This window comes from Macaca fascicularis, chromosome 1 (genome assembly GCF_037993035.2).
Source record: "Macaca fascicularis isolate 582-1 chromosome 1, T2T-MFA8v1.1".
In the NCBI taxonomy this organism is placed as follows: Eukaryota; Metazoa; Chordata; class Mammalia; order Primates; family Cercopithecidae; genus Macaca; species Macaca fascicularis.
This window is the reverse complement of record NC_088375.1, coordinates 188,282,171-188,309,169: the sequence shown is the minus strand read 5'-3', so window position 1 is coordinate 188,309,169 and position 26,999 is coordinate 188,282,171. Positions and strand designations below refer to the sequence as shown.

At 53.9% G+C, this 26,999-nt stretch overlaps 1 protein-coding gene across 20 annotated transcripts in view; it reads left to right on the top strand.

Moving 5' to 3' along the window:
* The window catches only part of LOC102134628 (fatty-acid amide hydrolase 1), a 60,991-nt gene extending 38,099 nt beyond the window's left edge, over positions 1-22,892 (top strand). For 3 of the 20 annotated variants that reach the window (XM_065533524.1, XM_065533529.2, XM_074007777.1), the window contains exons 7-19: positions 11,451-11,564; positions 14,447-14,581; positions 14,813-14,946; positions 15,024-15,230; positions 15,474-15,514; positions 15,674-15,798; positions 17,501-17,626; positions 18,142-18,239; positions 19,647-19,898; positions 20,653-20,692; positions 21,184-21,292; positions 22,121-22,266; positions 22,494-22,892. In XM_065533524.1, the coding sequence (XP_065389596.1) occupies positions 11,451-11,564; positions 14,447-14,581; positions 14,813-14,946; positions 15,024-15,230; positions 15,474-15,514; positions 15,674-15,798; positions 17,501-17,626; positions 18,142-18,239; positions 19,647-19,898; positions 20,653-20,692; positions 21,184-21,292; positions 22,121-22,266; positions 22,494-22,622 (1,656 nt within the window). In that variant the 3' untranslated portion in view covers positions 22,623-22,892. Of the gene's footprint in view, positions 1-2,970; positions 3,198-11,450; positions 11,565-14,446; positions 14,582-14,812; positions 14,947-15,023; positions 15,231-15,306; positions 15,389-15,473; positions 15,515-15,673; positions 15,799-15,926; positions 16,145-17,500; positions 17,627-18,141; positions 18,240-19,442; positions 19,543-19,646; positions 19,899-20,652; positions 20,693-21,183; positions 21,293-22,120; positions 22,267-22,493 lie in introns of those variants that run through there. The other 17 variants (XR_012420624.1, XR_012420627.1, XR_012420625.1 and 14 more) reach the window with 17 other exon arrangements.
* The last annotated feature ends 4,107 nt before the right edge of the window (positions 22,893-26,999 follow it).

The window sequence follows — 26,999 nt, the reverse complement described above, 5'->3', positions numbered from 1 at the left end:
GTGGTGCATGACCAGCCTCCTGGGTCTCCAGGAAAGATGCTGCTACAGGGTTTCTGGAGGTTAAAGAGGTCCGTGAACCCAATCTGTCACTGCTCCCAGTCTTGTTGGCTGGTGTTATGAATAAAGTTCTGGTGCCACAAAATAAATAGCACTTGCATATAAAATTTTCTTTTTTTTTCTTCTCAGCAAGGCAATTTACTTCAGGTCAGGAGTACTGAATACCCATTGTGTCTTTTCCCCTCAATTACCCGGGAGGAACCATCTATCGTCCTGTCCTGAAGGGAGTTCCTCTTAGGTCTGGTCGGACCTTTGCATGGTAATTAATTAAGATTTAGATCCCCTGTTAGGAAACCTGCTGGGTTAAGAGAATTTTCAGTGGTTAATGTTAAATCATTTTTTTCTAACAGAATAGCCTCATACTTGAAGGTTCTAGAGTCAGTAAGCTATCTTTTTTTTTTTTTTCCTTTTGACTTAGGATAGTTCTGACCTGATGAGGTGTGCTCACACAGTGAGGTTTCCTCTGAAAGTTATTTTTCTACTTTCTTCTGTTAGCAAAGCAGTTGCTGCTACAGATTGAATGCATTTGGGCCATCTGCGGGTTACTGGGTTAAGGAGTTTTGATTAGGGAGGTTATAGGTTGTCAGTGGCCTCAGTGCTTTGGGGCTACACCCTTGTTTACACTGACAACAAGGTGGTATTGGAGTGTTATAGGGTCATGGAGAAGACTTTCAATTATCAATTATATGTCTTAAATTTACCCTGGCTTTTAAAGGAATAGGGTACACTGTTTTCTCTTTACTACTTCTCTCTCTCTCTCTCTCTCTCTGACTCTCTGTCTCTCTCTTTCTCTCTCTTACTCCCTCTGTCTCTCTCTCTCTGCCTCTCTCTCTCTCTCTTTGACTCTCTCTTTCTCTTCAACCTCCTCTCCCAGTTTCTCTTTCCCCTCTGCTGGTCTTTCCCTGCCTCTGCCAGCTGCTTATGCTGTTGTTCTCCCCTCTCCTTCCCCTTCCCCTAGGGAAGGGACCATCAGGAGTGGAGCTAATTTTTCTTCCCCTGAGAAGAAAGGAAAGGGGAGTTCTGAATATTTTTCTTACTACTGGAGGTTTGTGTGAGGTTTGACCCCCTGAAATTTGTGGAAGGCTCAACCCCTCAAACCAGGGGTGTCTTGCCTCACCTGCCCCAGAAGGCTGAACCCCTCATATCAGAGGGTGTCTTGCCTTGCTGCCCTGGAAGGCTCAACCCTTCAAACCCGGGGGTGTATTGTCTTGCTGCCCTGGAAGGTTGACCAAAAGAGGTCAACTACTTCTATCTCTCTCTTACTACTTCTATCCCTTCCCCCCTCTGAAGGTCCCTTGCATACTTCCCACTCATGTTGTCCTCTCTGGCTGCTCCCCCAAGGGAGAATTAGGTCCCTATTAGCAGTGGCATTCTGGTGTAAATCCCATGGCAGGATCCTTCCTAAGCCATATGAGGTAGCTACGGAACAGTGGAGAGGACCCACTCACTCCATCCAGCAGTAGGACTTGTCACCATCCACATGGACAACACTGCAAGTAGGGTTGTTTGTGATCATTCATGCACACACACATTTAGCCTTCCAGAATTTGACCACCAAGGAAGTACTTTACCAGCTCCTGCGGCTTCTCCTTCCTTGGTCTGCGCAGAGTCATCGTGGCAGTGTGTGAGGATCCTTTACCCTAGGTTGCCTGCTGGTTTGTTTCCGAGTTGCTGAGAGCTCACTGAGTGAGTCCTGATTTCTCACCCCTGAGGCCGTCACAAGAGGGTGGGGCATGCCTCCACATGAGAGAGAACCGGAGACCGCCCCCAGAGGGGAATGTAATCACCGGCAAGCCCCCAAATTGTTATAAATAAAGTTTCAGTGCCACAAAAGAAATAGCACTAGAATATAACATTTTCTTTATTTTTCTTCTCAGCAAGGCAATTTACTTCTATAGAAGGGTGCGCCCTCACAGATGGAGCAATGGTGAGCACACACCTGGACAAGGGCATGGAAGGGGGGTTCTTATGCCTGACCCACGTGACTGCTGCTGCTGTGTCCTTTCCCTGTTGGCTAGGGTTAGACCTATAGGCTAAACTAATTCCGACTGGCTAATTTAAAGAGAGTGACAGGGTGAGTGGTTTGGCGGGAAAAATGGTTATGGCAGAGCAGGAAATCAGAATGAGTCAGGGTGAAGAATGAGTCAGGGAGGAACAGGTAACCAAAAAACGTTGCTTTATGAGGAAGTTCAGTTTAAAAGTAGAAGACAGGCCGGGTGTGGTGGCTCATGCCTGTAATCCCAGCACTTTGGGAGGCCAAGGCGGGTGGATCACAAGGTCAGGAGATCCACACCATCCTGGCTAACACAGTGAAACGCCCTCTCTACTAAAAATACAAAAATTAGCCAGGCGTAGCGGCGGGCGCCTGTAGTCCTAGCTACTCCGGAGGCTGAGGCAGGAGAATGGCGTGAACCCGGGAGGCGGAGCTTGCAGTGAGCTGAGATAGCGCCACTGCACTCCAGCCTGGGCTACAGAGCCAGACTCCCTCTTAAAAAAAAAAAAAAAAAAAGAAGGCAAACAATTGAACATACTGACATATTGATTCTTTGAAGAGAAATTTAGAACTCATATCTAACAGCTGGCGTGTCTGGCAGGGGGCTCCGGCTGGGGCGCAGTCTTGAGCATTTGGGGCTCTGGGGTGCTCAAGGCAGAGGCTGGGCCGGGGCTGTGGCGCCCAACCGGGGCTAAACTCAAGCTTGGGAGGTCGCCCACGAGAAACAGTAGCCCTTCCTGACCCGCCTACTCGGCTTGGCCCGGAGCGGGACGTCGCTGGGGGCCATGCCAGGCGGGCCGCCTCTGACAGCCGCTGGCGCGCTCCGCCGCCCCTCCCGCGCAGGCGGCCGTGGGATCCCGGCTGATCCAGTCCGGGTTTTGCGGCGGAGCTGGCGGGCCGCGCGTGCGGCGGCTTCAACTGTCGTCTTAGGCAGCAGCAGGCTACGGGGATCATGGGGCAGTACGAGCTGTGGGCCGCGTTGCCTGGCGCCTCCGGGGTCGCCCTGGCCTGCTGCTTCGTGGCGGCGGCCGTGGCCCTGCGCTGGTCCGGGCGCCGGGCAGCGCGGGGCGCGGTGGCCCGGGCGCGACAGAGGCAGCGAGCGTGCCTGGAGAACATGGACAAGGCGGCGCAGCGCTTCCGGCTCCAGGTGACTGCCTGAGAGTGGTGGGGTGGGCGCCGCCTGAGGGTACACGCAGCAGCACTTTCAGCCGCCAGACCCGCGGAGGGACAGGGTGGCGGGCGGGCAGAGCAGATGTGTGGCTTTCCAGAATCTCTCCTCGCCCTAAGATATTCCGCACTTTCTAAGCCAGGTAGAGCCAGGGGGAGGAAAGGAAACGATAGTGTCAAGGCAGGTCGTGGAAGAGGCCTTCCCCTCACTGGGTCAAAGAGGAGTTTTGCTTTGTGCCAAAGAATCTTACTGCCTATTGGAATGCGAAAACCCAAGCGTGACAACCAGTAGGATGCTAGGGGTTGAGGACTTTGGAATCGCAGAGTGTAATGGCCAAGGGAATCTGGAGAGCTTAGAGGTGTTTTTTTTTGTTTTTTGTTTGTTTGTTTGTTTTTTTGAGGCGGAGTCTCGCTCCGACTCCCAGGCAAGAGTGCAGTGGCGCGATCTCGGCTCGCTGCAACTTCTGCCTCCCGGGTTCAAGCGATTCTCCTGCCTCAGCATCCCCAGTAGCTGGGATTACAGGGGCCCGCCACTATGCCCGGCTAATTTTTGCATTTTTAGTAGAGACTGGGTTTCACCATGTTGGCCAGGCTGGTCTCGAATGCCTGACCTCAGTTGATACACCTGCCTCGGCCTCCCAAAGTGTTGGGACTATAGGCGTGAGCCACCGCGCCCGGCCGAGTTTTCAAGCTTCTTGATTTGTGCATTTGGATCCTAAGAGGGAGCCGGACAGAAACGTGCCAAGTGCACAGGGAGATCTTGGCAAAGCCAGGCTAGAAGGGAAGTCTCTCTGGCTTCTGCTGCCGGCCTGTGGTGTCCAACCCCTGGCAAACCCTTTCCATGAGCAGGTTCAGTTCCAGCCCTCCCTGGGTGGTCTGTCAACAAACTTTTCTTCTCCCTGCACTGCCTCTGGATCACCTCAGTATGTGGGTTTTGGGGCGTGGAAGGGCCTGGCTGAGGGTTTGGAAGACGTGGCTTGAAGAGGGGCTTTTCCTCCGGATGTGTGAAGCACAGACCCCAGTTAAAGCCAACATGCTGAACTCTGGGAAGTGGTGTTATGTGCTGAGAGAGGGAGGGCTTGCTGTGTGTGGGACCTGACAGGTGGGAAGGCTTTCCAGGTTGGGAACTGCAGGATTCAGGAGGGTGTGCCTGGGTGGGAGACAGAAAGAGTCACAGAAAATTGTGTTCAGCAGATGTTCCGCAAGTGATTTTTGATTTGGGGCAGAGCTGGAACTAGAACCTAGGTCCCTGGCTGCACTCTTCAGCCACACTTTCATGAAGAGGAACAGGAGAGAGATATGACGAAGGCACCCTTGCATGCCAGCCCAGGGTGTAGCCTTGCATTGAAGGGGGCCAGCCCCTCCACACCTGTGGGTATTTCTCGTCAGGTGGGACGAGAGACTGAGAAAAGAAATAAGACACAGAGACAAAGTATAGAGAAAGAACAGTGGGCCCAGGGGACCCGCGCTCAGCACACGGAGGACCCGCGCCGGCACTGGTCTCTGAGTTCCCTCAGTATTTATCGATCACTACCTCTACCATCTCGGTGAGGGGGATGTGGCAGGACTATAGGGTAATGGTGGGGAGAGGGTCAGCAGGAAAACATGTGAGCAAAGGACTCTGTGTCATAAATAAGTTTAAGGAAAAGTTCTGTGCCTTGATGTGCATGTAGGCCAGATTTACGCTTGACTTTACACAAGCATCTCAGTGCAGTAAAGAGCAGTATTGCTGCCAGTATGTCTCACCTCCAGCCATAAGGTGGTTTTCTCCTATCACAGTAAATAGAATGTATGATTGGGTTTTACACCCAGACATTCCATTACCAGGGACGAGTAGGAGACAGATGCCTTCCTCTATCTCAACTGCACAGAGGCCTTCCTCTTTCACTAATCCTCCTCAGCACAGACCCTTTACGGGTGTCGGGCTGGGGTACGGTCAGGTCTTTCCCTTCCCACGAGGCTGTATCTCAGGCTGTCTCAGTGGGGAGAAACCTTGGACAATACCTGGCTTTCTTGGGCAGAGGTCCCTGTGGCCTTCCGCAGTGCATTGTACCCCTGGGTACTTGAGATTAGAGAATGGCAATGACTTTTACCAAGCATACTACCTTCAAACACTTTTTTAACAAAGCGCATCCTGCACAGCCCTAAATCCATTAAAGCTTGAGTCAACACAGCACATGTTTCTGCGAGCACAGGGTTGGGGCTAGGGTTACAGATTAACAGCATCTCAAGGCAGAAGAATTTCTCTTAGTACAGAACAAAATGGAGTTTTTTATGTCTACTTCTTTTTACATAGACACAGAAACAGTCTGATCTCTTTCTTTTCCCCACACGTGTTGTGGTTTTGGCTGGCTGTAATGTATGAATTTACTCCAAACCATCCCTGGGGCAAAGATATCTCATATTTATTTGGTAAGATAAAAAATATATCTGGTTCCAGCCTCCACTCACCAAGCTGGCTGAAAAGTCCACCATCAGTCCATTTTTAGGGTTTCTTAGTGGGAGGGCCCTGATGGTCAACCCAAATTGGCCATCTCCCCTACACAAGCACAGGTTCTTCGCTGTCTAGTTCCCCTCTCTGGCTGGGCTCTGGAGGCCCTCCTTAGAGATCCTCCTGTTTATCCCTGGCTCTGTGCAGCCAGCTGAGTTCTGCCAGCTCCAAGAGCGGCGTGGGCAGCACTAGCAGGGATATGCTCACAGTTCTTGCCTGCAGAACTCCCCTCCTGGTTCCAAGGAATCCACCTGGCTAGCAGGGGTGTGGGATGGTAGCAGGATGGGTCTTCCTGCACTTCAACTCCAAACAGCAGCATCTGTATGGTTTTCCTCTGGAGCAACTGCTCTTCATTATTTTTACAAGCAGATTATTCCAGACAGAAGTTTTGGCTCTGAAACTTGGCTCTTTCAGGAGGAGAAGCGGAAAATTACCTTTTGGGTTTCCAATGACTGTGGTTTTGAGTAATCAGCAAAGGGGCGGGGTCCTGATTGACAATAGCTTTGTAGGCTTTGAAGGAGGAGTAAGATTTTTTGTTTTGTTTTTTTGTATTTTGTTTTTTTGTTTTTTGAGACGGAGTCTTGCTCTGTCGCCCAGGCTGGAGTGCAATGGTGCGATCTCGGCTCACTGCAACCTCCACCTCCCAGGTTCAAGCGATTCTCCTGCCTCAGCCTCCCAAGTAGCTGGGATTACAGGCGTCTGCCACTATGGCTGGCTAATTTTTGTATTTTTAGTAGAGACAGAGCTTCATCATGTTGGCCATGGCTGGTCTCGAACTCCTGACCTCAGGATCCACCTGCCTCAGCCTCCCAAAGTGCTGGAATTACAGGCATGAGCCACCGCGCCTGGCCAATGCCTGGCTGATTTCTGTAGTTTTAGTACAAATGGTTTCGTCATGTTGGCCAGGCTGGTCTTGAACTCTTTTTTTTTTTTGAGATGGATTCTCACTTTGTTGCCCAGGCTGGAGTGTACTGGTGCAATCTCGGCTCACTGCAAGCTCTGCCTCCTGGGTTCAAGTGATTCTCCTGCCTCAGCCTCCTTGGGTAGCTGGGACTACAGGTGCCTGCCACTACATCAGCTAATTTTTGCATTTTTAGTAGAGACAGGGTTTCACCATGTTGGCTAGGCTGGTCTCGAACTCCTGACCTCAGGTGATCTGCCTGCCTCGGCCTCCCAAAGTGGTGGAATTACAGGTGTGAGCCACCATTCCCGGATTCTTAGCTGTGTCCAAGGAGGACACAGCTGGATGAGGGGATACCTAAACACCTGCATTTTCACAAAATAGTTCACCTCTCTCTAAACTCTTGGGCAACTCTAGAGAAAGGTGTGTTTCTGGTAATTCTGTTGACCCACTTTTTTCCCCACCCTGTCCCCTGAATAAGTTTTGGTATCTTTTTCTAGACTGAAGAGAAGGACCACCATCAATAGAATAGTATAGCTGGGAGAGACATCACAGAACACCTATTTATGCCCTTATGCCTTTGTATATGCACTTTTGTTTTACCCTGAAAGTTTTTTCCCACATCTCTTACAACCCGCTTATCAATCACGCTGGCACTGTGGTTCAGCGGAGAAAACAACACAGATGGAGGAGGGGCAATGCCCCCTAAGTGATTGGTAGAGTATCCCTCTCTTGAAAAATTGTGCATGCAGGTGGCCACAGGTTTAGACGTTACCTGTATACTATACTTCCCTGCATTCTCCACAAAATCAGGTTTCCACATGTTCACCGATTGGCCTCCTGGAGGTGCGGACTTACTTTGGTGTCTAGGAGAAAATGTCTCAGCTGCCTGACACTAGTTGAAGATTTAAAAATAGCTGTTAGCAACTGTGTCATTAACTGTCAACGGGGAAGAACATAGGAAAGAATGAAAATGTGTGCTGAGCACGGAGGGGAGCATGTTGATAGGTGCTAGCTGCCATGCACAGGGACTCTGTGGGCACCTTGTTCACTATAAGGTGATGGTGATGGGAGATGGTGACCGGACTGTCGGGTGGCAATTATCCCAGGGTGGTGAATGCTCTGCTGATTTCGACATCCTTCTCCATACTCTTAGGCATTTTAAAAAACACAGTGAACCTATATTTATATGAGAACAAAAATAAAGCAAAAATTTAATTTTCATTGTGAGATGGGAAAGTCAAGATGCAGTACTGTGTGTATAGTATGATTCCTTTGTGCAAAAAGGAATATATATATAGACAACTGTTGACATGGTGGGTTTTTCATAAATATTTTCTTTTCCTGTAAGATTACACCAGAAACTGTTAATTATAGTTTTCCTTTATAGAGGAGGGACTGTGCAAGGGGAAGCAGGGGTGGAGGGAGTGCTCACTTTTCATTTTGTATACCTTTAAAAAATATATCAAGAGGATTATCTGGTGTGTTTGGGGAGAAATCTTGAACCCATTTTTTTCTTCTTTGTAGCTCCCTGTGTTAGAAAAAAAATCCAAACTAAGTGTTGTATCAGTTCAATGAATTCAGGGAAGTGCTCCTGATACTGAGGACATCAGGGGCAGAGGCTGTGGCATGTGCTTGGAGAGGGCGGGCGCCAGGCTCTGGGGTGTGGGGGGTGGAAGGGGGCAGTGGTCCCTGGGTGGGGAGAGGTGCACAGGAGTCTGAGAGGAACACAGCTTGGAAGCACCTCCGGGAATATGCTCTGGAGCCTGTGGTGTGATGAGATGGGGATTTGAAGGGGAGAGGCAAGGCCTGGTTGGATTTTGCACTGTGTGGCCATCAAGGGAAGTGTGGGCTGGAGGGGCAGGACCTGGGCAGGGCAGCAGTTGGGTGGCCCCGTGTGACCCAGGTGATAAGGATGAGTCTGAGGCCTGGTGAGGGCCTTGGTTGAGGGGATGGAGAGGTGACCATTTTTCAGAGCTACTTAGCTTGGTGACTGGATGCAGGTGGGGGTGAAAGGGAGGCACCAGAAGGACACCTGTTTCCTTTCCTGAACATCTGGATGAATGGCGTGGCCTCCCCTGAGTACAGGGTACAGGATACACAAGGAGGAGATGGTTGAAAGTCGGGCAGGTGAAGAGCTTAGAGGAAGGACAGGGAAGGTGGACAGGTGACAGGAATAGCCCAGTGAGCTGGTTTGGGCTCCATTGCCTCAGGCTGGGTAGGGGATCTGGGGGATATGGGATGGGTGGAGAACCTGGAGTCAGAGGTGCATAGGGGAGGAGTGGAAGCCAGGGTAGGGGAGGAGGGTAAGAGGGGAGGGGAGGAGGGGAAGGGTAGAGGGGAGGAGGGGAAGCCAGGGGAGGGGAGAAAGGGAAGGGTAGAGGGGAGGAGGGGAAGCCAGGGGAGGGGAGGAGGGGATGGGTAAAGGGGAGGAGGGGAAATGGGGGAGGGAAGGAGAGGAAGTAGGGAGGGGAGGAGGGGAAGCAGGCCAGGGGAGGAGGGGGAGGAGGGGGAGGGGAGGAGTAGAAGCAGGGCTTGGGGGGTGGGAGGAGTGGAAGCAGGAGGAGGGGAGGCCCTCTCCCAGAATCAGAGAGGGAAGAGAAGGTACCCAGAGCTCTGTCTCTCCCCACATCTGGCATCTTCTTATCCTTCAAATCACAGCTGACACGTGGCTTCTTCAGATAGGCCTGCCCACCCTAAGTCAGTGCCCTGTCATTTTTGTCACAGCACTCCATTTCTCTGCTGTCTCACATGTATCATGCATGATCTATCTATTATTTAATTTGTTTATTTTCTTGAATGTAGTCTCTGAAAAGGGACCATGTCTGTCTTGGTTACCTCTAGATGCATAGCCCCTAACCTGGTCCTTGCCATACAGTAGATTTCTGGAACATGTTTGTTGACTCACTACATAAATGAGTGACAGAAGCAGTAGCAGAGAAGCAGGAGGGAAACCAGGAGAGTGTAGTGTCTCCAGGTCCAGGAAGAATTGAAGAGAGCAGGCGTGTGGCCTCAGTACTTTCGAAGGTCTCAGTGATATGGAGTAAGATAAAGAGGCAAGTATCTGTTGAGTTTAGCAACAAGGAAGTCTCTGGTGACCTTGACAAGAGCAGGGGAGGGTGGGGTGAGATATGGTGGCTATGACTCAGTGTTTTTTATTTTTTATTTTTATTTTTTTGAGACTGAGTTTTGCTCTTGTCGCCCAGGCTGGAGTGCAGTGGCGTGATCTCGGCTCACTGCAACCTCCGCCTCTCAGGTTCAAGCGATTCTCCTGCCTCAGCCTCCCGAGTAGGTGGGATTACAAGTGTGCACCACCACACCCGGCTAATTTTTGTAGTTTTAGTAGACACGCGGAGTTTCACCACGTTGGCCAGGCTGGTCTTGAACTCCTGACCTCAAGTGATCCATCCACCTCGGCCTCCCAAAGTGCCGGGATTACAGGAATGAGCCCGCCTGGCCAACTCAGTGTTTACTCACTAACCCAATACCCTTGAGGAGAGGCCGTGCGCGGTGGCTCACACCTGTAATCCCAGCACTTGGGGAGGCCAAGGTGGGGGCAGATCACTTGAGGTCAGGAGTTCGAGACCAGCCTGGCCAACATGGCTAAACCCTGTCTCTATTAAAAATACAAAAAATTAGCCAGGCATGGTGGCAGGTGCTACTCGGAGGCTGAGGCAGGAGAATTGGTTGAATCCAGGAGGCGAAGGTTGCAGTGAACCAAAATCACACCACTGCACTCCAGCCTGGGTGATGGAGCAAGACTCTATCTCGAAAAAATAAATAAATTATTGAAACAAACAGACAAAAACAAACCCAATGCCCTGGGGAAGGAGGAAGGAGGAACTGGATGGGTGTTTGCAGTCAGGCTGACCCCAGAGACTCTGGGAGCCCTTGAGGCCTGGCAGACAGAGGTCTGCCTGCGTTTGCCCAAATGTGCCTCCTCCTGGGGAGAGCTCCTCCCTCTCCATCCTTCCCATGTGCCACCCACTCACCACACTCTGTTTTATTGTCTTTATTTCTCATTGTCTAAAACCTCATCTGTTTGCCTGTCATCTGCTCACCCCGCCCCTGCCCTGTGTGAGCTCACTTGGACATGACTTCTTGTTCATGGCTGAACCTCAGCCTAATGTGGTGCTGGGTATGGAGCAGGCGCCTAACACACATCTGTGGAATGAATGTGGAAACCCTCCCTTTTGGGGTGTGGCCTTCAGTCACAGACCCAGCCTCCCAACATGGGGTCTTCTTGTTTTTGCCCTTCCCTGCTAGAGGTTGGCAACCCCCTGGGCAGTGTTCAGAGCTGCTCTGTGGGTGTGGGGATGGCATGGGGTCAGGTGCAGGTAGATGGCTGGCGGGCAAGAAGGCACCTGTCTCTGAGCCTCAGTTTATCTGTGTAATGGGAATGGCAGTAAGACTTAATCAAAACATGGATGACATCAGCGTGGTGCTTGGCACACAGAAGGCAGCCACTGCTGGTGTATATTTGTAGTGGTTTAATCATCAGTCTGGAGCTAGCTAGGCACAGTAGCATGTGCCTGTAGTTCCAGCTACTGGGGAGGCTGAAGTGGGAGGATCGCTTGAGCCCAGGAGTTCGAGTCTAGCCTGGGCAACACAGCCAGATCCTGTCTCTAAGGGGGAAAAAAAAATACCTGGGCAGGTTGGCTCGCTGGGCACCACTTCAACAGGCTTCTGGAGGAGATAGAGCTGCATTCTCTAGGGATGGCAAACAAGGGCCTGCTCAGGCTGGGCCATGCCAGAGCTGCTGGGGCATGGGCCACTGGTGTCTGCTACAGGCTCATGAGACTTCGGTGAGTAGGGGACTGATCCGAGTTTGTCCCCCACAGAACCCAGACCTGGACTCAGAGGCGCTGCTAGCCCTGCCCCTGCCTCAGCTGGTGCAGAAGTTACACAATAGAGAGCTCTCCCCTGAGGCCGTGCTCTTCACCTATGTGGGAAAGGTAAGGCCAGCCAAGGCCAGCTCCTCCCTTTCCCCTCCCACTCTCTGCATAGGCTGTGGAGAAAACTTGGCCTGGAGTCAGTGAGAAAACCTGGCCTGGGAGTTAGTCCTGCTGGGTGCCATGGTGGAACCTACAGTGCCAGGGACTGCCAGGGAAGGAAGGAACCAGAGCGTGTGTGTGTATGTGTGTGTGTGTCTGTGTGTGTGTGTGTGACACTGAGCATGCTGTCTTAGCTAGTAACCTGGCTTTTAGCCCAGACTTCCCTCTCCCTCCCGCCTCCACCCCATTGGTCAACAAGTCTCTGGTCTGTTCCCTTTTTTTCTTTGAGAGGAGTTTTGCTCTTGTTGCTCAGGCTGGAGTTCAATGGCGCAATCTTGGCGCGCTGCAACCTCCACCGCCTGGGTTCAAGCAATTCTCCTGCCTCAGCCTCCCAAGTCTAGCTGGGATTACAGGCTTGGGCCACTACGCCAGGCTAATTAAAACATTTTTTTTTGGCTGGGTGCGGTGGCTCAAGCCTGTAATCCCAGCACTTTGGGAGGCCGAGACGGGCGGATCACGAGGTCAGGAGATCGAGACCATCCTGGCTAACACGGTGAAACCCCGTCTCTACTAAAAAATACAAAAAACAAAAAATACAAAATCTCGGCTCACTGCAGCCTCCACCTCCCGGGTTCAAGTGATTCTTCTGCCTCAGCCTCCCGAGTAGCTGGGAGTACAGGCACCCGCCACCACATCCAGCTAATTTTTGTATTTTTAGTAGAGACAGGATTTCACCATGTTGGCCAGGATGGTCTGGAACTCCTGACCTCCAGTGATCCACCTGCCTCGGCCTCCGAAAGTGCTGGGGTTACAGCTGTGAGCCACTCTGCCCGGGCCCCGACTAATTTTTTGTATTTAGTAGAGACGGGGTTTCACCATGTTGATCAGGCTGGTCTCGAACTCCTGACCTCAGGTGATCCACCCGCCTCGGCCTCCCAAAGTGCTGGGATTACAGGTGTGAGCCACCATCCCCGGCCCCTTCTTTTTTTTGAGATGGGAGTCTCGCTCTGTCACCCAGGCTGGAGTGCAGTGGCATGTTCTTGGCTCACTACAACCTCCACCTCCCGGGTTCAAGTGATTATCATGCCTCAGCCTCCCGAGTAGCTGGGATTATAGACGTGCACCCCCATGCCTGGCTAATTTTTGTATTTTTATTTGGCCGGGCTGGTCTGGAACTCCTGACCTCAGGTGATCCTCTGAAAGTGCTGGGATTATAGGCGAGAGCCACTGCGCCTGGCCTGTTCTTTTACCCAGCCCTCTCCTATATCCATCCCCTTTGGCCACCCTGGCCTGCCACCACCATCTCCCTCCATTCCCAAGCACCATCCTCCTGGTCAGTGCCCTCTTGTGTCCCCAGCTCTTCAGGCCATCTCTTGTACTCCTCCTCTGTGTGTCGCATCACCTCTGGCCAAGGCCTTCTGGAGCTTGGGGTGTCAGCAGCTCTGCACTGGCTCGGGTGGGGCTCCTTTACCTGGAAGGCTGTTTCCCTCTTCTTTGCCCCTCTCTGTGCCATGGGCTCCCCTGGCTGAGCCTTCAGGGCTCAGAGCAGGAGGCACCATCTTCCATTCGCCGCCTGAGGCAGAGTTTCCTCTTCCAGGTCTGCTCTCATTCTAACAGCACATTTCTCATCACAATGTCAGACTTGTCTTCTCTATCTCTTTCCCATGTGGGGTCTTTGTGGACAGAGCTTATCTATTTGTCTTTGAACCTTAGTGCTCAACATGTTGCATCTCACATAATAAATGCTCAAGAAATGTGCTTGAAAAGAAAGGGAGGGAGGGAGGAAAGAGGGAGAGACAAATTGTGCTTTGTGAGTGTGGCCTGCATGATTTCTTGAAAGGGCGTGTGTGACCCCTAGGCAGGTGAATTGTCTGGGTGCAGTGTATGTGACAATGCTGTGGGGGCTGCAGCTGAGGGAGCGAGAGCATGCTGGGCTGGTGTCACTGAGAGGGGCACATACACAGTCTCAGCAGATGGTCTTGCTTCTTCCCTGTCAATGTCCCTGAAAAGGCTCCTGCCCTTCCTAGTTAATCTAGTCAATCTGGTTAGATTGGCCTTCTCTGTTCCTGCCTCGGGTACCCCAGGGACAGATTTTGCACATGCCCAAATATGGCAACACAGCCCACCCTGTTTCCCCCAGATGACCCCCAGGAGTAGGAGTATTTACTGAAAGCTGCATCCCACTCCGCCCTCACCTTTCCTTCTGTAGGACCCTGTGTGGTGTGGTTTGAGCATTGTAGGCAGATTTCCGCTATTCACCTGTTCTTCCCTTTTGTCAAGCTCCTACTCCATGTAACTTGATTATCAAATTCAAGAGTTCCTGGGTAAGGGGGGAGGCTTGACTGGGCTACGTGTGGGGAAGGCGTGGGGTAGAGGAGAGAGTGCTGGGCTCCGGGAGGCGGGAGTCTGGTCTAGCCCTGCTCTGTGGCACCCTTCAGTGTGACCAGTGACGAGGGCTGCCCCTGTCTGGTTTCTGTCTGCCTCACTGGGCAGAGATGTGGCTTGGAGGAGGTGGGGGAGTGGCCAGTGATCATTTTCCTCCCAGCTCACCCCCTGTCTGGGGGGCATCTGAGGCCAGTATCTTGCTCCCTTGAGTGTCCTGGTTGTGCCCTGGTCCTGGTTGAAGGCCAGACACAGCCAGGATGAGGCCTGGGCCAAATGTCACCAGTGAGGCAGATGCCGGGCCCTAGGTCATCCTCTGTGCCCCAGGCTCTGGGCCATGTTGCTGGTTCCCCTCTCCCTGGGTATACTTTAAAAGGCCAGTTCTACATGATGTATATTTCACCACAATGTTTTAAAAAGGCCAGCCTCCTTTTACCTTATATCTACTTCCCCTTCCTCAGGCCTGGGAGGTGAACAAAGGGACCAACTGTGTGACATCCTATCTGGCTGACTGTGAGACTCAGCTGTCCCAGGCCCCAAGGCAGGGCCTGCTCTATGGCGTCCCTGTGAGCCTCAAGGAGTGCTTCACCTACAAGGTATGCTCTGCCTCAGTGCCAGGCCTCCATTGTCGCCTCCATCCCTGCCAGCCTGCTTTGTATCTTGGATCATTTTGGGCCCTCAGAGGAGGTATCATGTCCAAAGGCCTTGCGAGGGGACACTGGTATACCTGTCTTGGCCTGTGTGACAGCTGTTAGAGTTGGCCCTGGGCTGCCCACGGGCTCTGACTCACAGGTCATGTCCCTTTTGGTGCCCATCCCTCCTCCCAGGGCCAGGACTCCACGCTGGGCTTGAGCCTGAACGAAGGGGCGCCGGCGGAGTGCGACAGTGTGGTGGTGCATGTGCTGAAGCTGCAGGGTGCTGTGCCCTTCGTGCACACCAATGTGCCCCAGTCCATGTTCAGGTTGGGTCTTGGGGCAGGGTGGGGCAGGGGCACCGGTCCCAGCATGACACGGGCTGACCCGTTCTTGCCTCCTCCAGCTATGACTGCAGTAACCCCCTCTTTGGCCAGACCGTGAACCCATGGAAGTCCTCCAAAAGCCCAGGGGGCTCCTCAGGGGGTGAAGGGGCCCTCATCGGGTCTGGAGGCTCCCCCCTGGGCTTAGGCACTGATATGGGAGGCAGCATCCGCTTCCCCTCCTCCTTCTGCGGCATCTGCGGCCTCAAGCCCACGGGGAACCGCCTCAGGTAGGGTGGGTGGAGGGCGCTTCTGGGCCCCTTGCTGTGTGACCTTGGCCTAGCTTCCAACCTCTCTGGGCTCCAGGCAGGGATTCGGTCTCCGGGGTTTTGCTGGGAGGAAGCATTACAGTACCACTGGCTGGGCATGGGTCCTAGTTTCCAAAGCGGTAAGTGTTCAGAACTGCTCTGTGGGTGTGGGCATGGCGGCGGGTGGCCGTTTCCTGTTTCCAGCGTCTTATGTTTCTTATCCAGCAAGAGTGGCCTGAAGGGCTGTGTCTATGGACAGGAGGCAGGTGAGGTCCATGGTGCTCTCCCCTAGGAGGGTGGGGGTCGGCCTGACCCGCTTGCACCCATGCTTCTCAGGTGGCAGGGCAGTGTCTGGCCCCCAGGCTGCTCAGGTCTGGATTCCTCCCTCCTTGTCTGCTTACTTCCCTCCCCTCTCTGCCTCACAGTGCGCCCCTCCGTGGGCCCCATGGCCCGGGACGTGGAGAGCCTGGCGCTGTGCCTGCGAGCCCTGCTGTGCGAGGACATGTTCCGCTTGGACCCCACTGTGCCTCCCTTGCCCTTCAGGGAAGAGGTGAGCAGGGCTGGGTGGGCATGGGTGTGGACTGCTGAACCTAGACAGCCACCCCAGGGCTTGGAGGCCCTGTCTCCTGAGAACCGTGCCCCAGGGCTCTGAGGCCAGGGCGGGTTGCTCCTCCACAGACGGCCACCAGATGGAGCCCTTGCCTGCATTTGGAAATCCACAGACTTTCAAAGGCGCCCAGCCTCTGCTGCTGGCACCAGGGATGCAGGAATCACTTCCCAGCCCGCTGACCTTCAGCAAACAGAGGCCTTTCTAACAGTATTCCTGTCCACGTTTTGGCGAGCAGCATGCCACGCTGCCTGCAGACCCCAGCTCATGTAGCCCGTTCTTGCCAGAGGTAGGCTGCGTGAGCCGGGGTCTGCAGGCAGCGTGGCATGCTGCTCCCCAGAGTACCACCGCAACAGCCTGTTGCCGAGATAGGCTGGGCTTGTTGCTTTCTGTGGCGAGGCAGCACTGTCTTGCAAAGCCTTAGTAGCATCTCAGAGGGCAGGAAGGGTGGGGAGATCTGCTGAGATTTTGAAGTCTGGTTTAAGGTGGATCATTCAACATGGGGGTTGGTTAAGATTGGGTTGGGGTCATCATGTGATCGCCCATGTTAAGGATTGGTGGGCATAGCAGGGTGTGGATTTTGAGGCGAGAGGTGTCAGCTGATGCTTCCTGTTGAAGAGTTGATGGGTGTTTCTGGAATGAATTGGAAGGTTATTTGTGCTTATGTGTGTTATTTGGAGGAGGTGGGGGAGTGGCCAGTGATCATCTTCCTCCCGGCTCATCCCTTATTGCGGGGCATCTGAGACCACTATTTTGCTCTCTTGAGTGTTCTGGTTGTGCCCTGGTCCTGGTTCTCTCTTTCTCTATTGGGGTCGAAGGCCAGAAACAGCCAGGTTGAGGCTGGGGCCAGATGTCCCCAGTGAGGCAGGTGCTGGGCCCTAGGTCATCCTCTGTGCCCACTCCAACACAGTGTTCAGGAGCTGTAAAGTTAGATTGGTGTAGACAGAGGAAGAGTGAAGTCACATTAATGTAGATAGTAAGCTGTGTGACGTAAGCCCCATTTCTCAGCAGTCCAGAGATTGTCTATCTTGTATAGACCTCTTGCCCTCGCCCCAGCAAAGGTTGCCTTGGAAAGGTTGAGGGTTTGTGGACAGGAAGGAGATTGGGCCTTGGTGTTTCTTGGGAGTGGGGCAGCAGGGCAGATCTGGGCTGGGTAGGGTGAACTCCCCCTCCTCAGGCAGAGGGAGATATTCTAACCGAACCCACAGCGATAGGCAGCTGCGAAGTCCTTCCTCGGAGAAGAGGAGGAGATGAGGTCCCTGTCTGGAAGTATGGAACAGTTTATCATGAGAGCCAGGACAGGTGGTGGAGAGCCTCAGCACAGAAGACAGCATGCCTGCATTCCAGACCTGTCTTGTCACTCTGCATTGGGTAGCTTTGGGCAAGTCCCAGTCCCACCTAATCTCCCTATTGAGAACTCAAGCCTCAGTTTCCTCATATGACCAGTAGGAATCCTTATCCTTGCTCTGCCCACCTGAGTCACTGTGAAGGTGTTTTATGAAAGGGTCAGATGCAGAAGGGGCTGGCCTCGCTGACTGCAGCCTTGCAGCTGTGTCTGGGGCTGAGTAGTTTCTCTGATCTCTAGGGCTCCTGCCTAGGGCTGTCTTCTCCTGACCTGCCCCTATCCCCTGTATTTTCCCTCCAGATCTACACCAGCTCTCAGCCCCTGCGTGTGGGGTACTATGAGACTGACAACTATACCATGCCCACCCCGGCCATGAAGCGGGCCGTGCTGGAGACCAAACAGAGCCTTGAGGCTGCGGGGCACACGGTATGACTGCAGGGTCCTGGAAGTACTGGCATCTCCTGTCCTCCTGGGAAGCCTTCCTGGTACCCATGACTACTCCATCCCTGGCATCCTGGCACTCTGATGGTGTTGTCATCAGGGTGAACTGAGGCCCTGTGGGACAAGTATATAGAGGGCTGATCAAGAGTATTGGAGGAGTGATTAAGGGAGAACTTCAGCCCTGTGCTGTGTGATGTGTGAGCACTGCATGCAGGGAGGCTCTTCAGCTGTAGGCAGTGGTGCACAGCTGTCCAGAGGTTCCCAGGGCCATGGGTTTTGGTCTGGTCATTTATACAACTTTATGTGTGGCTCCAGACTTCTCTCATGCTGTGCATTCCACAGTGAGTTTTCTTGGGTCAGTAAGTCTGCCTTTGTGGCTCTAGTGAGAGCTATCATGTGGGCAGAGTTGGTCCAATCCATCCTCAGGGCCACCCAGACAGCATGGGGATCATGGAGCCATTGGTTAGGTCAGAAGGCCTTACACCCCTCAATCCTTGCAGCTGGTTCCCTTCTTGCCAAGCAACATACCCCATGCTCTGGAGACCCTGTCAACAGGTGGGCTCTTCAGTGACGGTGGCCACACCTTCCTACAGAACTTGTGAGTGATAGTGGGCTCTGGGGTCTTGGTGGGATCAGAAAAGTAGGCAGACCCAGGGGGAGCAGCAGGGTGTGGTGATACCTGGATGGGCCTTAGCTGAATCCAACAAAGGCCTGATCACTCTGGGCTGGGACCTCGCTGTCCCTCCAGCTGGGCACACTGACCCTGGAGATCCCTTGCCAGGGTGCCAGCCCGAGGGGAGGAGGCTGGGTTGAATATCTGTGGCCTATCCTTGATCTGAGCTTGTTATGAGGTAGGAGGTGGGCAGGAGGTTGCCTCTCTGTTTGGGAAAGATTTGGGGCAAGGGCAAGATCCAGGCAGGAGGGTGGGGGCTTGGACTTGGGTGATTCCAGGCTCTGTCTGACTTGAGCCAAGTCTTCCTTTTGAGCAGGACCTCAGCTTTCTCTCCTGTAAAGTGGGTGAGTTGGACCAGGCTCCTTTTAAGGGACTTTGCAGAGCTCATTTTTAGGGAAGTTGGTTCCTCTGGGCTGTTTTTAGTCCTTAAAGGTTGTCAGGGGCAGAGGACAGGACTGTGAAGGCCCCTCCTGGTGATATACCTCTGCTGGATGGACTGGAACCCTTCAGAACACAGTCCTCCTTCCTCCACTTCACCGATGGAGAACTTAGCCCTGCAGCCTGAAGCTTGGCCCTGCAGCTTCACTCAGTCAAGGGCCCAGCCTGTCACGTTCCTTTCCTTCCCCTAGCAGCCAAGTGTGGTCCAGGCATCAGTGGAAGGGGTCAATCCTCACTCTGGCCCTGGGAATGAGTCCCCAGGATCAGCTGCCTGAGACCTTTCCCTGAGATCTTGAGCCAGAGATAGCCTCAGAGCCATGCTTCATGGGCAGCCCACCCTGGATTGCGCCACCTGTGCCTCCAGGCTGGCCTCCATGTCAAAGGGGAGGTACCCTCAGGGAGGCCTCATCAGGGAGACGTTGCCCTCAGTTCTTAGAGCTCTGAGCTGGGTTTGCTGGAGAGGGATACCCTGAGTCCTGCCTTGGGGAGCTCCCGTGGGTGTGGGTTGGAGCCCAGGCATCCCAAAGGATCAGTAGAAACAAACGGCATGTTTGGAAGGAGGGAGCCGAATCTGGTGAGGAGGAGGTGGACAGTATCCCTGCATAGAGAACGGGATTGCTGTGGGCCAGGTGAGCAAGCCGGGAAGGATGCGGGGATGGGAGTGCCTGGACCCAGCCTTTTGTTTCCCAGCAAAGGTGATTTCGTGGACTCTTGCCTGGGGGACCTGGTCTCAATTCTGAAGCTTCCCCAGTGGCTTAAAGGACTGCTGGCCTTCCTGGTGAAGCCTCTGGTGAGGGCACAAGGAGTAGAGGGGCTAGGATGACTGGGAGGAACCTAGGGCCTCCTATCACGTGATCCCCCATGGCCTTCCTCAGCCTCTCTTGGTTTGGTCAGGCATGGCCTCCTCTTCCCTCCAGTCCCCACCCAGATGGCTCTCCTCCCCTGTGCCCTGCGATCTTCAGCCAACCTGCGTGCTGAAAGGGGGGCTGACCTGGGCCCTGGGGGGAGGCATGGAGGGACAGGTCCCCAGTGGCTTGACCTGAAGAAGATTGACACCTGCCGTGGCCCAGAGCGGAGTCACCGACCCTGCATCTGTCCTGTGCAGCTCCCAAGGCTGTCAGCTTTCCTCAGCAACATGAAGTCTCGGTGAGGGTTCTTCTGTGCCCAGCTGCTGCCCCTGCCTGTCCTGACCCGAGTCTGGGTCTGGGTAGTTTCTGACAGGAAAGGACTTGAGGGAAGTAGCCTCTGAGGCTGGAAGTGGCCCAGGCAGGGGGGCAACCTTTGTGGCCTTCAGGTGGGACTTTGAAGTTGTCTTGGCAAGGTCCGGTTCTGGCCGGAGAACAAAGGCCTGAGGGGGACAAGAGGATGGGGGAGTTGGAGGAGAGGAGGTTGACCTGGCTGGGGTGTGGGTGGAAAGGACCAGGAAGTGGGGGTTGGCCTGGGCTGGTGGTGGGGCACCTGGGAGAGATGCTGCTGTTAGAGATCTGAGCTGACCTGAGCTCTGCCAGGTCCTACTTGCCTCTTAGTGGCTTGGGCTGGAAAAGCAGGGTGTAAACTGCCCCATTTCAGGCCCTGACATCCCGTGGACTCACTCCTTCCCTCACCACCAGGCTTCAGGACTGGCGGCATCTATGGCCTCTCCTGTGTCCTGAGGGTAGCGAGGAATGAGGCCTGAGCTAGTCCTGGCTCTGCTGTGGAGTCACCAAGTGACAGCCTGTGCCCCTCTGGGGCCTGATTTTCTCATCCAGACAGTAGGGGTTTGAACTTCCCTCTCAGCTCCCATGGGGTTGTGAAGGGTCCACGGAGGGGTGAGATCTGGAGGGTTGGCAGTAGGGGTCTGATGTTGCTGATCTCCATGGCTGTGACCATGATGGCTGGTGACCACACTCCTTCTGCCCAGGTCGGCTGGAAAACTCTGGGAACTGCAGCATGAGATTGAGGTGAGACCAGAGCCTCTGGACTGGAGCAGGGTGCCGGGGGGAGGGTGGAGTTGGACAGGGCACCCACTAACAGGGTCTTGCGGCCACTGCCCCCACGGGGCTCCCAGACTGGCCTGTCGTCCCCCTTCCACTCCCTGGACCACCACTCGGGCCCAGCTCTGGGACCCTTACTTGCCCAGATGCCCATCCTTTGCGGCTGGGTCAGCCCAGGGCCCCTGTCCTGGCCGCCTTTTTGCCCCTCTGGAGCTGCCTGTGTGTGGCTCTGCCCCAGCAGGAAGAGGCATGTCCACAATTCATCCTGGAGGCGGAACGAGCGATGCCCTCTGAGAAGCAGCACCGCCTGCCCGGAGCACCTGTGTCCCACTGTGGCTCCTTTCAGATTCAGGGGGAGGTGCTGGGGCCAGAGCCACCCTAGCCACAGTCCCTGAGTTAGAGAGCCTGGGGGGGGCCAGGTCTGCGTGCTTTCACCCGGTGCGCTGTGTCCCCCACAGGTGTACCGCAAAACTGTGATTGCCCAGTGGAGGGCGCTGGACCTGGATGTGCTGCTGACCCCTATGCTAGGCCCTGCTCTGGACTTGAATGCCCCAGGCAAGGCCACAGGTGAGGCCAGACACCCTCCCTGTCCCTTCTATGAATCTGGCCATGTGCCCTGCAGGGCTGCCAGGAAATGGAAGAAGAGGAGCCCTCGGAGAGGACCCTGCCCTTGCGGGGGCCCACAGTCTGGCTGGCTGGAGACATGGGAGTCATGTGGGATGCCCTGGCAGGGTTTGATTTTTCTATCATCAGCACTATTCAAGTTGGGGACCTTGAATTACGGAATCTAGTTTGGGGAGATGGTGGTTTGAAGTCCAGGTGGGATTTAGATAAATCAAAAAAATAGGGGCCAGGCGCGGTGGCTCACACCTATAATCCCAGCACTTTGGGAGGCTGAGGCTGGAGGATCACTTGAGCCCAGGAGCTCAAGAGCAGTCCAGGCAACATAGTGAGGCCTCTGTTGCTACAAAAAATAGAAAGATAAGCCGGTTGTGGTTGCACGTTCCTGTAGTCCTGGCTACTCGGGGGGCTGAGGCGGGAGGATTGCTTGAGCCCAGGAGGTCGAGGCTGCAGTGATTTGTGATCACACTACTGCGCTCCAGCCTGGGTGACAGAGTGAGACTCTGTCTCAAAAAAGGAAGAGGAAAAGAAAACAGAAACAACATTCCCAGTGGGGAAAGTACATGGGCAAAGGCATGGGGCAAGCATCAGTGGGATGTCCAGCCTGGCCCTGAAATCTAAATTCCTGGGCTTTGTCACTCAGACCTCAGTCCTGGGAGAGAGCCTTTCTCTGGCTGTAGACACAGGGTGCCATTTCATATGAGGTTTGACTCAGGCCCAGAGCTGGCACTGAGATTCCTGGGGCCTGCTGCAGCTGCTTGTGTTGTGTTCCAGGGGCCGTCAGCTACACTATGCTCTACAACTGCCTGGACTTCCCAGCAGGGGTGGTGCCTGTCACCACAGTGACTGCTGAGGACGAGGCCCAGATGGAACATTACAGGGGCTACTTTGGGGATATCTGGGACAAGGTGCTGCAGAAGGTGAGGACTGGCCTGCCCCTCAGCTGAACTCACTCCCCACCCTGACTCTGGCCGCTGTGGAGGAAACAGTACCAGTACTGCGGGTTTGCCAGCCTTTCTTAAACAAGACCTGAAGGACTGTGGCCTGGCCCTGCTTTGCGGCCTCTCTCTAGCTGGCGTGCTTCCTGGGCCTGGGAGTGGGGAGTCCTGCCTCGCTAACCCTATCCTGATGCCTGTGTCCCCTATAGGGCATGAAGAAGAGTGTGGGGCTGCCCGTGGCCGTGCAGTGCGTGGCTCTGCCCTGGCAGGAGGAGTTGTGTCTGCGGTTCATGCGGGAGGTGGAGCGACTGATGACCCCTGAAAAGCAGTCATCCTGATGACTCTGGCTCTGGAGGACTTGAGACTCACGCTCTTTGCAGCCCAGCCTAGTCAGGGCACAGCTGCCCTGCTGCCACAGCAAGGAAATGTCCTGCATGGGGCAGAGGCTTCTGTGTCCTCTCCCCCAACCCCCTGCAAGAAGCGCCGACTCCCTGAGTCTGGACCTCCGTCCCTGCTCTGGTCCCCTCTCTTCGTCCTGATCCCTCCACCCCCATGTGGCAGCCCGTGGGTATGACATGGGCCAGGGCCCAACTAACAGTCAAGAAACAGCTCCTCGTCTGTGTGTTTTCTGGGTGTCATCGTGAAGGTGGGGGTTGGAGCCTGTTGAAAGCAGGGATGGCTTGACCATGCAGACCCAGGCTCCAGCCATGCCAGTCTCCTGCTCTACAACCTCCCCTGGTGCTCATCGCCCACAGGAGAGGTGCAAGCTTGTATCCCCCAGCACTTCAGCCCTGCCCCTCCTCTCTCACCTATACTAAACCCTGCTCTGCAGGACACTGCCCTTGGTCTCCTTCCTTCCTCTGCTCCTTTCCCTGCCTAGAAAGCTCTTTCTGTTCCTCTGCTTTCCATGCTTTGAGACCTGGCTCAGATTCTTCTCTCTCCAGGAGGCCTTTCCTCCTGTCTCTGGGCCCTGGAGTATATGGGCTGTTTCTTCCCAGTCTGCCTTGTGTGGTGGGTATTGGGGGGTGTGTCTGCCTGCCTTACCACACTGGCTTTCCTTGACGGCAGGGACCCCATTGCTACATCTCTGTTTTCTGTGGCTAGCACAGGGCAGCAGGGGAAGCACTGAGTTGGGTTGCAGAGAATCCAACGTGTTGGCCCTGAGCTGGTGCTGTTTGCAAGAGGAGCCCATGGGCCTGGGGAGGCCGGCATGAGACAAGGTGACCTGGTAGAGTGTGCTCTCAGGGCTGGCCAAGGCCTGGATTGCCCTGGGAAGGCTTCCTGAAGGAGGTGGATGTGTGTTGAGTCTAGAAGTTTTCCAGAGACTGAGCTAGGGGTTGAGGACATCTCAGAGAGAAAGGACAGTATGCCCAAAGATCAGGGTGGGTTTGGTAAATGGCGGGCATGTTGAGTGGGCACAGGGGAAGCAGAGATGTAGGTGAGGACAGATCAAGGTGGACTTGGGCAGCCAGGTCAGGAACTTGAATTCTGTCTCGAGGGCAGTGGGACTCTGGAAAGATCATAGCTCAGCCTGAGGACTAGACTCGTGGGGCAAAACCTATAGAAGGGTAAGAAAGCTGCTCCATGATCCCTAATTTGGGGAGAGGGGCCTAAGGCCTGAACCTTGGCCCAGGGGTAGAGATGGGGCCCTTTGGGAATTGACAGGATGGAGGTGAGCTGTCTCAGCTGGTCTGCCATCCACCTCTTACTGGACTGTGTCACCTGGCTGGTAGAAAGGTGGCATCTGTAGCCAACCCTAGGAGTTTATTTATTTTTTTAGACAGAGTTTCACTCTTGTTGCCCAGGCTGGAGTGCAATGGTGTGATCTCGGCTCACTGCAACCTCCGCCTCCTGGGTTCAAGCAATTTTCCGCCTCCTGGTTTCAAGCGATTCTCCTGCCTCAGCCTCCTGAGTAGCTGGGATTACAGGCATGCACCACCATGCCCGGCTAATTTTTTATTTTTAGTAGAGACAGGGTTTCTCCGTGTTGGCCAGGCTGGTCTCAAACTCCCAACCTCAGGTGATCCGCCCGCTTCGGCCTCCCAAAGTGCTGGGATTACAGGTGTGGACTACCACACCCGGCTGACCCTAGGAGTTTCTTAACCCCATTAGCCCAGTTGCTTTGCTCTTCCCTGGCCCCAGCCCTAATTCTACTGCTGGCTGGAGATGTTTCAGAGCCTGAGCCCTCTAGGTAGGGCAGATGCACGGCTTCTACCTGTATTTCAAATTCTTTCTAGAAGAGTTGCCTTCGCAAGACTTCCTTCTCCACCCTGGTTTTCCTATTCCTCCAGAAGGCCTTTGCCCTCCAGGTTGCCATACCCATTGGCGCCTGCACTCTCTCCCAGTGCCATCCCTGCCTCTGTGGGGCCATTTTCAGGGCAGATGTGAGGATCCAACCTATATGGGGACACCTGGATTGGGACAACTAGGTAGATGCCGCGCTTTGCCCTGATTTCTTGTAACCACTGCCGTAATTTTGCTTCTTTCATAAAACCACTACCATCTGCCCCAGCTTCCTCTTCCTGCCCCATTTCTCTCTTTCAGTTGCCAATATCCTCGTGCTTTCAGACATGAGGCTGCAGAGTGGAGGCGCCTTCACTGGTTCATTGATTCAGCCCTTGGAGCCTCAGCATGGCCATGTCCAGACCTCAGCTGACTTGAGTCAAACCTGGCCTTCTGGGGATGTGGACATTGACACAAACATATCTATTCCTCCTGTGATTAGGGCTTGGGGACAGGATGGACAAGGGGCCAAATGCTGCCGAGGGGAGGGGAAGTGGTCACTGAGGCTAGACGTGGCCACTGTGTTTCATCTCCACGACCACGCTCTAGTCCGAGCCACCTCCCTCATCTGGATGCTCCAGTGACTTCCCTTCTGGGCTCCCCTCTTTCAGCCCTGGCTGCCCTCTAATCCATTCTCCACACAGTAGCTGGAATGATCTTTTAAAAGTATAAATCAGGCCAGGCGCGGTGGCTCGCACCTGTAATCCCAGCACTTTGAGAGGCCGAGGCGGGTGGATCACTGAGGTCAGGAGCTCGAGACTAGCCTGGCCAACATGGCGAAACCCTGGCTCTACTAAAAATACAAAAAAATTTTGCCAGGCATGGTAGCGTGCACCTGTAGTCCCAGCTACTCAGGAGGCTGAGGCAGGAGAATTGCTTGAACCCAGGAGGCAGAGGTTGCAGTGAGCCGAGATCGCGCCACTGCACTCCAGCCTGGGTAACAGAGTGAGACTCAGTCTTGGTAAAAATAAATAAATAAAATAGGCCGGGCGTGGTGGCTAATGCCTATACTCCCAACACTTTGGGAGGCTGAGGTGGGCAGATCATTTGAGGTTAGGAGTTTGAGACCAGCCTACCCAACATGATGAAACCCTGTCTCTGCTAAAAATACAAAAATTAGCCAGGCGTGGTGGCACGTGCCTGTAATCCCAGCTACTTGGGAGGCTGAAGCAGGGGAATTGCGTGAACCCAGGAGACAGAGGTTGTAGTGAGGTGAAATCGCTCTGCTGAACTCCAGCCTGGGCAACAACAGAGTGAGACTCTGTCTCAAAAAAATTTTTTTTTAAATACGGCCTGGTGCTGTGGTGCACACCTGTAATCCCAGCATTTTGGGAGGCCGAAGCGGGTGGGTCACCTGACGTCAGGAGTTCACGACCAGCCTGACTAACATGGTGAAACCCTGTCTCTACTAAAAAAAAAAAAAAAAAAAAAAAAAAAAGAGCCAGGTGTGGTGGTGAATGCCTGTAATCCGAGCTACTTGGGATGCTGAGACAGGAGAATCACTTCTACCCGGGAGGCAGAGGTTGCAGTGAGCTGAGATCTCACCATTGCACTCCAGCCTGGGCAACAAGAGTGAAACTCCATCTAAAACAAATAAATAAAACATAAAACTATTAATCAGAGTGCATCATTTCTCTGCTTAAGACCTTCCAATGGTTTCCCGTTCCTCCTAGAATAAAAATTCAGTCTCTTCCTTGTGTCTTCCAAGGCTCTGTGTGATGTGCCGTTTCCACCTACCTCTCCAGCCTCATCTTGTGTGTCTCTTCCCCTCCTCCACTGTGCAGCCACACGAGTACCTTTTGGTTTCTTTTTGTTTTTTGTTTATGTGTTTTGGGTTTTTTTTTTTTTTGAGACAGTCTCGCTCTGTCGCCCAGGCTGGAGTGCAGTGGCACGATCTTGGCTGACTGCAACCTCTGCCTTCCAGGTTCAAGTGATTCTCCTGCCTCAGCATCGTGAGTAGCCGGGACTACAGGTACCCGCCACTATGCTCAGTTAATTTTTGTATTTTTAGGAGAGACGGGGTTTCACTATGTTGGCCAGGCCGGTCTCGAACTCCTGACCTCTTGATCTGTCCACCTTGGCCTCCCAAAGTGCTGGGATTACAGATGTGAGCCATCGGGACCAGCCTTGATTCCTTGATCATTTCAAGCTGGGCCCTGCTGCAGAGCTTTCATGTTAGGTGTTCCCTGTGCTTGGAACAAGCGGCTCCAATGTCACCTTCCCTGCTCACCCATTTATAAAATATGGCCACCCTTGTTGCTTTCTTTTCTTTTTCTTCTTTTTTTTTTTTTTTCCGAGATGGAGTCTTGCTTTGTTACCCAGGCTGGTGTGCAGTGGCGTGATCTTGGCTCACTGCAACCTCCGCTTCCTGGGTTCAAGCAATTCTCCTGCCCCAGCCTCCTAAGTAGCTGGGATTACAGGTGTCTGCCACC